The 13831-nt window shown below is 39.8% G+C and overlaps 1 protein-coding gene across 1 annotated transcript in view; it reads left to right on the top strand.

Annotated features, from left to right (window-relative positions):
* The window catches only part of tmem8b (transmembrane protein 8B), a 46454-nt gene that overhangs the window by 12124 nt on the left and 20499 nt on the right, over positions 1 to 13831 (top strand). The window contains exons 5-8 of the mRNA XM_088431412.1: positions 1232 to 1497; positions 5697 to 6079; positions 12129 to 12225; positions 12368 to 12491. Coding sequence (XP_088287538.1) covers positions 1232 to 1497; positions 5697 to 6079; positions 12129 to 12225; positions 12368 to 12491 — 870 coding nt within the window. The remainder of the gene's footprint in view (positions 1 to 1231; positions 1498 to 5696; positions 6080 to 12128; positions 12226 to 12367; positions 12492 to 13831) is intronic.

The following is a 13831-nucleotide window of genomic DNA, read 5'->3' on the forward strand; positions in this document are numbered from 1 at the left end:
TATAATAAGTAAATACCCATGAATAAAAAAAAAAAAAAAAAACCTCTGCAAGCTGAAGGTTACAGTCAAACTAAACAGACACATAGCCTCTGCTACATTAACGCTAACGCACAACGGGAAACTCCATTGGCACACGGGCAAACAATTAACATCGATGTGGCGGCTGAAATATTGAAAGACAAAAAACCTCTGCTGAACTCCTTGAAAAGTCTGGATATATTTTTTGGAAATTGCTCGTTGTTTTTGTAACCTCAAGCCACACCATTCTGCACTATGAAGGGAAAAAATAAAAAATAAAACCTTATTTGCCTCAGTTGGCTCCCCTAGCTTATTGCTGTGGTCTAGGAGTGCAACTTGTTCATTACAAAATGCAATTTTCTCCGCTCCTTTATTGATTTTGCTTCCTGTAAAAGTGAAGTGTCAAAGGAGCAATATGAAGTATTTTACATTTTGTTTTTTAATGATGTTTTTTGGGTCTTGTAAGTCAGTCTTGTGATGACTTTTCCCAAGATACTGTATATAGATCTATTACTAGATGTCTGCCCAGAAAGTTATTATTTAGTGTGCATATTAATTGGGATTTAACTTAATCCACCAGGAAGATTATATTAATTTGCTTTTGTTTCATTTGCTTTTGGGGGGCATTTGGAACATTTTCTCAACAAAACTCAGGCATCAGCCGTAGGTAAATAACTGTAAAGATGTAAACTTCAATACTGATTTGATGCATGGAAGGAAAGTTCAATACAGCCTAAAAATAAATGGAAAAACAACGTAATAATATAGTCAAAAAACAAAATTTTAACCAAAAGAGCACATCCTTTATTATCGACCGTGTGTTCCATCTATCAATCCTAACCGTTAGAATGTCAATGGCGTTTTGCATTGCTTGTTAGCAATAAACCTAACCCTAACCCTTCCTAAGGTGAAAGCTATGGGGTTGTTTTAAAACCACATAGTGTGACTCTCTTTGTTGTATGCACTTTACCTTTATGTGTTTTGTGCCCTGTGCTCACGACATGTCCATTGTCTATGTTCCCACTTGCCCAAAGCCAGCTGCAATACGCGACAGCTCACGCGCAAACCTGAGATCAAGCGCAATAGAAAATGGATTCAGTGGATGCTGTTCATTGAACAGTGACGTTACAATTCAGTAACTGTGTTGCATCCTCTCATGTGAAGCCTGCACTGATAGTACCAAAAATGTTTGTGTGTGTTTGTGCGTGTGCAGAGTGTTTGTGCCCAATTACATATCAAAGGTGAAGGTTCAGTTGTTGAACTGCGGCGTTAAGAACAAGAGCGACACTTGTCCCGTGGTGTTGAAGATAAGAGCGCGGGCGCCCCCAGTGCACAACTCCAGCGCCCTCGACTGCCGAGAGTGGAGCCCCTGTGAGCTGGATGCCTCGGTGCCGGCCTGGGAGCAGTGGTACTACATTCTGGTGGAGCGATACCTTACGAACGCCAACGTCTATTTTCGCATTGGCGTGCAGGTTACGGGTGAGTGTCACGATGATGCGCCGCCAAAAACCAGATACTGCAAGTTTGGGAGCCTTTCCAATAACAAAAGACTGACAAAAATCATATTCAGTTATTGCAAAGTAGAAAAGGCAGCACTGTACCTTGAAAAATAAATTATGTATACAAAGGCCATCTTGACGTAGGGTTCTATCACTTGTCTTGGTTTATCATCTTGTGGCCAAATGCTTGATACTATTTGTGTGCTTAAAAACACTCACTGGTAGTTAGTGGAGTTTCATCAAAGACTTTTGAACATGGAGCATCCCGAAGCAAAGAAAGAAAGGTCTTCCCAAAAAGCACTAGGACTGTATTATTGGAGAATATAATCAGTTACTACAAGCTAGGCATGGGACGATGTACGATTCTGACGATATGATACACTTATGCAAAAAAAAATATATATATATGATGTATTATGGTATCATGGTATTGAAATTACAGCTCTAAAATACAGAATTTTTAGAACAGAATTTGTAATTTTTTTTTGCTATGTAGTCAGAATACCATTTCACCTATTATTCAGAAAATAAGACCAATGAGACTATAGACAATCTCACTATACATGGCCGCAGAAAGAAATTTGATGACAAATGCGATGGATAGTATAAATGGTAACAAAAGAACGCGGAACAAGCTCCAAAGAAATTAAACTCCAAGGTACATCAATGTCAGATCACACCATCTGTGGTTGAGCTAAAGTGGACTCAACTGGGAGACGACTAGGGAGCACACCATTGTTGAAAATGAATCATAAAAAAAAAAAAAAAGCAAGACTGGAAACTGCTAAACTGCATGTGAGCATATGGTATTATAGGAATAAAATCATTTCCGCTCCCCACCACCTACCCACCTCCCAATCCCAACGAGATATATCTACAAACGCAAATAATTGAGCAATATAAAGTTAGCAATGAGGCAAAAATGCATTTAAATGATTAACATTGTGTCTCTTATCAGTACAAATGGTTCCCTTTTGAAATCCCATTCATTATCTTCAACTGCTAGATCTGCAGTGTAAGCCGAAACAGAAACAGCCATATTGTAAACAGTGTGACACCCCCTCCCCCAATTTTTTTTTTGCCGTCCACTTTTCCCAAATGAACTTCAGAAAGTGTCCAAACCCAGCCTTAGAGTGCAGAAAATGGGGTCTTCATGTGTTACCATAATATTTCGTCCCTTACTTTAGTGCTACAAGTTGTTTTTAGCTTGCAAAAGAGCAGATATGTTGCACCTCTTAAGCCCTGCGGGGGGCTGGGGCGGCTGAGAAATCTGCGGGAAGTCCACTTCCCTCCCTCTATTCGACATTGTACTACAGTGCACCTTGTCACCATGGCAACGCAGGCACTAATTATTCACAGTATGTCTTTTCCCTGCTGGACCAGGCTGATCTTACTTGACCTTTCGTGGGCTTAAATTGAAGAACCCTTCAGGATCATACGGCTTGTTGTGGGAGCTCTTAGACTTTCCAAACAGGAAGGAGTGAAACCAGGCTGCTCTTCATCATGTATTATTGTTGTTTTTGCAGCAGATTTCATGCAGATTTGTAGCCTCACTAGAGAATTTATTTGGCATTTAACAGAGTGTCTGACTGCATTTGAGATGAGTGTAAACCAAATCTTTGGATTATGAAACGGTATAGCGCGACCCCCTCCTGTTGACCCGCTCACATTCGCATGTAGATTTCGTCAAGAGTCTTTAGTTATACTGACCGAAGCCCGAAATATGTAGTCTTTTATGGGGGGTTTAGCGGCCCGAACAAACGACTTAAACCCATGCGTAGACAACATTTGTTCAACGGAGGCAGAGCTTCAACAACCTTTGCAATTTTATCTCCTGGGTATCGGCTGCTGTTTGATTGTTGCCATCCATGACCGTTTTTGCAACGGGGCGCTTTATGCTCGGTGAAAGCGCACTGCTCGCAATTACTGTGAATCTCTGTCTCATTAAAAGGCTTCCTGTTTACATAGAAGAAGCCCTGCCGAAGGGGATGATCTGCAAACGACTCTTTTCTGCGAAGCGCGCCTTAATACTGCAAGTACAATAACCCCGGCTGTTATTGGATGTTTGTGTAGGACTTGCGATGGATTACCACCCCTGCCTTCACCCTCCCGCCTACCACGACGCCTCAAGTAAACTGGCATGTAATACTCTGGAAGTTTCAAAATACCTCATGAATTCTCTATGGAAAAAAATGCAGTGGTGCCTTAAGATCTGTGTGATCCGAACAAGTTTTTCGAGAAACATTCCACAAATTTTTTTTTATATATATATGTTTTTTTCCTCCGTTGGGCTTTGGCTTGGCAACCCAAACAGCACAACCGTTGCATGGTGGCATTGAACTTGATTCAACTCAATTCACTGTAAACAGCGGTAGGGGTGCAACGATCAAGTATTTTGGTATACAGGTGTCCTTCAGAAAATTCAAATTGAACATTGAGTATTCAAATAGAAGTAAAAAAGTTTTTTTTATTTTTTTGCTTGATGAAAAACTGTTACAAACACGGAAGACCAAAGAACTTTTTTCATTATGAATGACCAACACATTATGAATGGACAACTTTTATTATTTTTTTAATGCCCAGCATTTACTTTAAAAGACATCAATACAAATACTGAAATGGTACCATGGCAAAACATGAGTAAAAACAGTGGAATAATGTCGCTCATCTTAAGAACATATTTTTATTTGAAATTATCCTTTTATCTACCAAGTGCCAATTTTAGGAATTGATAGGATCGCATGTTTTTTTTTTTCTTTTTTACCCTCCAAATTCACGGTACCTTTGGAAGACCATTACAAACCAGGGGTGCAGCGATTGACAGTTTTTGGTAGGGCTAGGCTTAGGTGGTTCGGGGTTAGTATATATACAGTACACACACATGCACGCACGCACGCACACACATACACACATATATATATATATATATATATATATATATATATATATATTTATAGTGTTTCTTTGTTACTTTGTCTTTCATCTAAGTCCTTTGCATTTTTTTTTTCATTTTTTTCACAACAACATAAAAAAACTATGTCATGTCACATGGGAACAAAGTAGCACCAAAAACTCAAAATAAAATCCCACTCCCGGGGGTACAGCGGGGAGACAGTTGGTGGTGGACTGGGGAAAATGCAACGCGAGGTGGACAACGACATATGACAACGAGACAAATAACAAACAAAACTGGGGCATAAATACAAGTAAATTAATAGGGAAACACACAACAGCTGGATGGGAACAAGAGGCAGGGGAAACCGATTGGATGAAACACGGGGGCGGGAACACGTGGACAACAGGTGGAACAAATTATACTAACGAGACCGACACGAGGAAAACATAACATGAACCCGAACAGAAGTGAACAGAAACCCCACCAAAACAGAAACCCGAAAATCACAACATCAACAAAAAAACAATTAACCCAAACAGACCTGACGCTGTACTGCGAAGACTTGCTGTGAAGGTTTCCTTTATGCCACACAGAGGAGTTGAATATAATTGCACATCTCCAACGTCGACCTCGAGTGGAGCCCATAGCTGATCAAACATTAAACCAGGGAAGCAGACAGGTGCCGTCAATCAATATTATCTTAATTAAGTCATCTGTTAATGCCCTGAAATGGTGACTGAACGTGATTTCAGAACAATGTTGTGTTGTTTATATTGGGAGCAGGCAGTAACAGTAGCAGTACAGTGACTAGTTAAGCTGTTACGCCTTGACATGCTGCTGGGAACAACCTCAAAATAAATGTGTACCAAGGCGTTCGTGTTCCAATACTATGCGGTAAACTAAGATTTATTTCTGCCATGGTTTTCTGTTATTCAGAACATTCACAATTTTTGCTGCTAGGGCTAGTGAGTTGACATTGCCTTGCACAGTATACTCCTCTGAAAAGGGCTTGAACACAAATGGTGCAGCAGTACACGCAGATTGGCAACATAACAGTACTTAGTCATAAATTTCTTTTCACACATATGAGCATCGATATTTTTGTCGTCTTGCCGATAGACGTAATTCCGGTTTTGCCGATGGCACATTTCTGTTTCCGGGTTTGAGCTATTATTTTCTTTTTCTGTGAACGACTAATTTAATTAGGAAGCTTACTGGCTAAGCAAATGTTTTGTCAGCTGTTAGATTCCCTTTTGTCGTTTTTTTCCCTCCTTCCTATTTAGATTGCACCAAGTCCAACGCGTCCAAGGAGCAGTCCCCGGCCGGCTCATCCATGAACATGCCGCAATCATTCGGCATGGCGATGGCGCTCTCCTTGTCCGACAGCCTCTCGGCGGCAGCGCCAGGAGGCCCGTGGTACAATGCCTCACACCTGCAAGTCTCGGAGGACGGCGTCGTGTACCTGACGCCCCCAACCGACACCAACAAGTGCTGGCCCATCCGCCCCACTCTTCGCAACGAGCTGGACACCTTCTCAGTGCATTTCTACGTCTTCTTCGGTCCAAACATTTCCATTCCACCTGACAGAGCTGCCGTGTTTGCTATCAACCTCATGCCCGTTCTGGACAGCGGGGGTGTTCTCAACATGGAACTCAAGCTTAACATGGTGAGTTCTTCTGTTCGATCATTGGGCCGTTTTTGTTAAAACATTGGAGGGAGCAAGTAGCTGTCGAAGCAATTTCAGTACACTTATAGTTTATTATCTTATATTATCTAAAAAAAAGTACTTTGTGACCATTACACGTTTTGAATATGATAAAAAGACGATGTCGTGGTGTCTCTCAAGGGTCAATTCTCTGACTCTTTTTGTTCAGTCTATGAGTGTTATCTTTGGGTCAAATGCTCCATAACGCAATTCTGGGTTATCATGGCTATGCTGACAATACACAGCTATATTTAGCATGATGGCCTATAATGACAGCAGTTCACTTAACAACTGAAGGAATCAAAATTTCCTTCAGCTAAAGTAAAATACAACAAATATTAAAAAAGGACTGCGGTTGTTACATAGACACCCAAGACAAAGTTCCAAATCATGTCCTATTCATACTCAGAGTTAATGTCACTTAAGCATGCTCCCCTTACATTTGCATTTGTTTTTCAGCTGGTGACAATTTGTTGTAGAAATTGTTTGATGTGGCTGCTGAAAATGAGGTCTGGGTATGAGCACGGCAAGATTTTGAACCTTGTTTTTGGTTTCTTAACAAACAGAAACTGTTTTCCAACAGCAGTCCTTATTTAATGTCAGTTTTGTTTTGGTTTAGCTGAAGGAAATTTTGATTCATCCAGTTATTAATTTTGTCTGTTAATGGAACTGCTGTCATTTGGGGACATATATTTATAGCCACGTGTTCGTCAGCATAGCCATGACAACCCACATTTGTGTATTACAACTTTTGACCCAAAGTTAACTAATACAAACTGAACAAAAGGGGTCCATGCATTCACCCTTGAGGGTCACCACATGTCATGGTCATTAGACCAACCCATATAACAGTATATTATGAATGACCGTATCAAACGCCATAGTGAGATCCAATAAAACTAGACCCAAGACGTTTCCCCCGTCAGTGTTCAGTCATATAATTTAGGACTTTATTCAATAAGATCTATTTTCTGTACTCTGATGAGGTCGGAACCCTGATTGACATTTATCAAAAAGTTCACCTGAGTCCAAGAAAGTACTATACTTTCTTGACAATACTGGTAAGGAAATATAGGTTTGAGATGGGTCTATAATTTGCTGAGACGAAGACATCCAGTAAGTGGCTTGATGCTGGCTACACTCGGCCTAGGAAGCTGGCCTCACCGAAGCAAGCTGCTGATAATTGGCTGTAACTCTGTTAAATTTCACAATCGTTTTGAGAATGTCAGATGATAGTGAGTCAAGACGACTGCTGAACCGGATACGATAAGTTTTTGACCTGCTGGATCAAATTCTGTCACGGGAACAGAATGAATCTTGGGTGACACTAAATTTCGCATCATTTAGTGATTTTTGTATCGCATCGCAAGTTCGTTTTTGTGTTTACATACACCAAAAATCCATCCATATGACAAGGAACGTTGCATTAACCTTTTATCCACACAATCAGTATAGTTCAGTATAGTTGATCAAATAATTCCAATGGCCAAAGTCAAAAAAAAGTATGAAAATTTTGAATGCCTATCAAGTGCTGTGGTTGCTACAATAATTTGCCTGCAATGGTGTTGCTTTCCAATTCTAACACAGCAGAGAGGGTAAAATGCAGCAAGAATCTGTCAGGAAGACTTGGATATGTCTTTGTTAAGTTGTCCTTCAGCTGATAATGGCATTAACAATGCACCTGCAGTGACTCTGGAGGTCTGCGGGGAGACGCAAGCTGGGGAGCTGCCAGATGGACTTTTAATAGAAAGCAGTCAGTCAGTGTTGAAATAACAAGTGGATGACACATCCAATCCCAGCTGAAAACTTTGACTGTTGCCTTCAAATAGAAGCCTCAACTATATGCCCTCGTCCTCTCTGCTTGGCAGATTGATAGACTGACGCCATTTAATATCTTTGCGCTCAGCACACCGGTCGTTTTAGCTTTTAAGTAGCTTTAAGGTTTACCGCTCACACAACATTTGGCACACCTGCGCTTTCTAATAAGATGGAGACAATGTCGCAAAGTATGCCATGGATCCTTTCATCTGTAAAGTTCTTTATAAAAAGGCCAGTTGTTTGTTTGAAGCTGTTCATTGCTGCTCCGATTTGAAGTTTATTGTCAAACTATATAAACATTACATTAGCCCAATAGCATATTTGTTTCATTCTTACTGGACTGGACTGTGATTAATTTGTTTTCTGAAGATGCTCAAAAATGAGGCAATTATAGGCTGAGAGTTAGTCGCGTATTTTAAACATACTGGAGTTTTGCCTGCTTTAGATACTTCTGTTTAGTTCAATGTTAACAGACAATGCAAAACACTATTGGCATGCTAAACAATAGCATTGGCATCACAGTTTTATTTTTTTTAATGTACAGATCAGTTTGTCAGGTACAGTTTGTCAGACACAACACCTCAAACAGATTGTCTGGCCCAATAATTACCGCACATTTATTTTGTTCAATAAATACATATTTTTTATTAATAAATGAAATTATTCACTGTTTAATTGATTACATTTATTTATTTAATTACATTAATATACTTAATAAATCCCTGCATAAATTTAAATATGCAGGTAATATCACTAACTGGCAGGTATATTTAAGAACATTGTATGCCTGTCAAAAAAAAGATCAAAGTGCTCAAACCCATACCAAAAATACCACAAATTTCATTGAATTGAAGCAAAAAGTTTGAACTTTCAGTTTAATCAGATCATGGCGGAATGTTTTACGGTTCAAATGTTTTACCGCCCAATACTACACAGGCTCCAACAGGTGTAGCACGCAGGCTCCAAATTCTACCTGGATGTTGCCTCTGTTCCTTCCACATTGTGTGATCTGCAAACACGTTTTTCATCTCCAGTGAGAGAACGCTCGTGGCTGAAATTGATCATCTCATCTAAGCGGCAGCAAGAAAGCAAACAGGCACATGTGCCTTTTCCTCCTCCTTCCTCTCCAGGAAATGAGATTAATGGGCTGAATAATTCATTGGATGGTTTATTGACTGATGTCGCGGAGTGACGGTGATTACTGTCACCTCACGGACAGACATTAATGCTAACCCCTGTTCTATTATTTTGCCATTATTATTATTTTTTGTTGTTGTCTTCAATTGCTCCCTCAGTTCAGTTCAGTAGGCCATATTTGTGGATTTCAATTTGTGGACGTCACGAACCCTGGCTGCTTCTACACGCCTTGAGATGTAGTCTTGTGAGAGGCTGTAAGGCGTTATTATTTTATAGAACCCCTTAAATGATGATGCGTCACTTGCTTGTCACAAGCCTCCATTGGGGAAGCCCAGCAGATTTGCAGTCACAAAAGCTAGAACATTTTGTCTGCATTGCATCAGTCTTTAGAGAAGACTGCGAAAGCGGATGCAACATGACTTTCATACCCCCAGTCATCCATTTAATCTCTTTAGATCCAATTTTCAAAGTTTTCCTGAAGTCGGGCTTATGTGCGCTGTAATGAGTTAGTCCTTGGCACTCTGTATGTCTTATTAGCTGCTGTACATCGCTCTGTGTTTTTTTTAATCAGCGATGCACCTCCTTTGAGAAACTTATTTAGCAAAGGTGTTGAACTGAGTCCACACAAATTGGCGAGAACCTTGCAGAAGCCAATTTCGTTTTTTTTTCCCCTTTGCAAATCACATTGAGGGGAAAGTGTGTACATTAACGAGCCAAATGAAAGTTTATTTTAATTAGCTTGGGTAGTGGAATGTGCAGGGGTGATTCTTTGCCGCGCAAGCGGCCAACTTCCTCCTCCTTGCATCAGTTGACTCGACGGCCTCTGTGGCGCATGCTCGCCACCAAACGCAGCATATAAAAGAGACGCGATAGCAACTGGCATTTATCAAGCACGGTGCTGTCAGAGGAGGCCGATTAAATCGCAGCTCAGCCGTTCGCCGAATGGACCCGGCAATCGGTAAAAGGATTACTGACGCAAATGTTGACAAAAATGTTACTTTCCAAACATATTAGTACAAACAAAGCAGACAAATATGACAGATGTTAACAGTTGCAGACAGCTATTTAGAATAGTGTGAAGCAGGAGCATACCCACAGTAAGAAATGAAATGTGTGTCTCAAACGCAGCGCATAGAATTGCTTGGTACCACTTCAGAAACACTTGGCTCTCCAAGTACCACCAGAATGACCAAAATTCAAACACAGTTCGCCATCATTTGCCCCTGAATGACCAAAGGCTTGAAATTTAGTCATATTACCTAAATACTCTTCTAGTAATAAAAAAAGAAAATATGGTATCACTCTATTAATAAAACAAAAACCCACAATGGTGACTGGAATCTTTTAAACCTCAAAAAAGGCTGGTGTCGGGCAGAATCCTCATATCTCCAAATGCTTTAGTTTTCAGTAAACCCCCAAAATACATATGTATTTTTGAATAGCGCCCACACATGTTGATTTTCAGATAGTAAAGATTTTTGAAAAAATGATTAAATATGTGAGGTTTGGACCTGATGCCAATGATACATTGTTTCATTATTATTGGCTGAGCTAAACACCCCTTACCTAAATTGACTGAAAAATTCATTAAATGTTTTCTAAATCTCATAAATGTTTTACGCAAATATTGTTTAGCCCCTAACCCAGTGGGATCATGAGGGTTGGTCCAATGTCGCAAAGGTTCGTCAGGCATCGCCAGACAATTGCTTATAGTGCTCTTGTTGCAAGTAAATTTTGTGACTGTCTGGCGAATGTATCTGGTGACGGAGTATTGCCAATGCCAGCTAACCACTTTGCATGCTTGAAATTACAGATTTGCACTGCATATTAAACTGTAGCTGTTAACCATTCAATTACAAGTGTATCTTTTCAATGCTGTCACAAGGCGTGTAGCCAGAAAATTTTCCATGGGGTAGTCAGGGTGACAGGGGGGGCAAGGGTGGCCGTGATGTGCATGTGAACTATTCTCTAGTATTCTCTATTTTAACATTTTCCCAACATTTCCATGGTTTCTGTCTGACGGTGTTATTATACTCTTCTTGAGAATAATTCATGGTAGAGAATCTCTACCATGCCATGTTCAGTCAGAGTTCCATTTATTTTGTTATGTAACTTTAAATACACTGTTAATATATAGCATTTGTGGCAAAGTATCAAGTCTATGAATACTGCATGCATGTAAAAATGAAAAAAAAATAAATCACAGATGTAAAAAGCTTCCTCAAGGTGTGGTGTGGCCAAAGAGTGACAAGCCACCCTGTAGCTCCGCTCTGAGCGTCACAGCTGTCGGCAAAAATAGTCGGGTCTCGCGTATTGCAAGGCACCTTCTATAGTTATTTATTTATTTGGTGCAGCACATTTGTCTGGCCCAAAAGTGTTTTGTTGCAAACAGATGAGAGCTGTCCTTGAGACCAAGAAATTACGGTCGTCTCCTTTTCAATGTAGTCTTTTTACTGATCTGTAATTTCATTCTGTGCAGCTTTATGTTCTCTTTAAAACATTAAATCTAGGATGCTGTAAACGCAGAGGGCCTCATCGCCCCCTTGAGGCCACATACACACACGCGCATAAACACACCACACAACAGAGGACTGGTGATGGTGTCACCAAAAGTTGGTGGAAAACTGCAAATGAAACATAACTTTCTGATCAGTTTGCACTTTGATGCTTTGGGAGGGAAACACAAGTGTAATCAAGGGAGGTGCAAGACTCATTACAGGCCGAGTTTTGAAATCGGGTTTGATTGAGTCGTTCTGTCTAGAGATTGTAGACCAGATGGTGACCGGAGGAAGCACCTGGCAAAGTGTCTGCTGGCTCCTTTCATTATTCAACACTGTCCCTGCTTAACCATACTGTAGGCTATGCTGCATTTTCTTTCCTCACTAAAAGGTGATTATCAATAAATGTCTCATCTTACTTGTGAGAATTTACTTACTGTAAAGTAGATTGGATTGTGTTTTTAAATCAGATGTTAGTGGGCTCAGGTCTTATTTTTCTTTCATATTACTTGTGTTTTGTCCATTCCACTTACATGTTCTCGTCTTTTGTGTTACAGTCGACGCTTAAAGACAGGAACGTCACCGTGCACGGCTGCCTGACTCATGGGATGCCGCTCTTCCTTTGGCAAAACTCATCGTTGAAATGTGAATCAGGTGTGTCCGACTCAGCGAAACGGCAATCCCTTCGAAAGTCAAGGAGGTCTTGACGGTTCAATGCAGGAATTACCGATGAACAATGCCGCTATTGTATAGCATGACTGTTGGCTACAATTTTCTTTATTTTGTTCTGTTGTAGAATCTGTTTCCGGGTTTTTCCTCTCCGTGAACACCTCCGCAAATATCACCAAACTCAGGATTCCTTACCCTCAGACAGGCACATGGTACCTCAGTCTGCGCTCTCTGTGTGCCACCCAACACGGGTAAGACTGAGCATACTTACTACTATTTTGACATTTTTCCAACATTTACATCATTTCTGTTTGAAGGTGTTTTGAGCCAACTGAACTTTCACTTTCTGTCTGGCCAGTTCTTGAAAGTCTTCTAGAGGCCATGGGTGTTTTTACCTGTGCATCTGGGCATGGCATAGAGTGTTAAACCGTGGCAAAAATGCTTTTTTAATGCATAGAACATACTAAATTGCCTTCAGGTGCGTGGATGATTCTTCGTCTGTGACCCTTCGGAGGATAAGCGGCTATGGATAATGGATGGATGGATGGACAGATACATATTTTTGTTGATTTTATGGATATTATAAACATACATTCAATAATTCAATATGTTATTAAATTAGTCCTACAAACATCCCGATTTGCTATATACAGTATAGTGTATTCCCTCGTTTCACTGCTTCACTTTTGTTTTCTTCTTTTTTTTTTCTTCTTCTAAAGAGCATCTCTTTAGATCAGTGCCTCCCGTACATGCTGCAATAACTAACAGCCTGTTAATACTCGGTCTTTGTCAGTCGCAAATGAAGGCACTTTTGCTTAAAACAAAACCACTGCCGGTCATTCGATGGAGTCATGGCATTAGATAAGAGTGGTGCGCTTATGGCTGTGAGCGAGAGAGCTGTGTGGAGGCATACATGTGGGGTAGGAGGGGGCATGAGCAGATGCATAAGAGAATAAGAAAGAATGATAAAGATAAAAGTCTCTCTCTCTCTCTCTCTCTCTCTCTCTCTAATATATATATATATATATATATATATATATATATATATATATATATATATATATATATATATATATATACACATATTTTTTTTATTTATATATTTCTATTTATTGCCCTTTTTTAAAACAAGCAGTATATATAAAAAAGGCTTCAAGGCTTGATACTTTCATAATAATAAACTAAAATAAAATAAATAAAGTAAATAATAATTAATAGCAAAAACTTGGCACACAGGGCAACACAACTGCAAACTTACTTGCTGAGTGCAAACCAATGAAAAAAATGAGACAACCTAGAACCAAGTACATTATTTACTTTTAAACACTTTTTAACATTTTTTTATGTGTATTGTTGCATTCAAGAGATTGCCCTGAGCAATTGTGAAGTAATTTTCGACAGCAAGTGGCAAATTGACCACAATATCAAAAGAAGTCAACGTTGCCACTTAATATCGAAACAGGTCAACGTTGCTATTTAATTAATATTCTATGAGCATAATATTACAAAAATGAATGCTGTGTTCAGAGTAGATGGGCCACATAGAACATATAATTGTCAAGGAAATTTGTGGGTTAACTTCCCCTTCAAA

This window comes from Hippichthys cyanospilos, chromosome 1, assembly GCF_059441005.1.
Source record: "Hippichthys cyanospilos isolate Australia breed blue-spotted pipefish chromosome 1, RoL_Hcya_1.0, whole genome shotgun sequence".
NCBI lineage: Eukaryota > Metazoa > Chordata > Actinopteri > Syngnathiformes > Syngnathidae > Hippichthys > Hippichthys cyanospilos.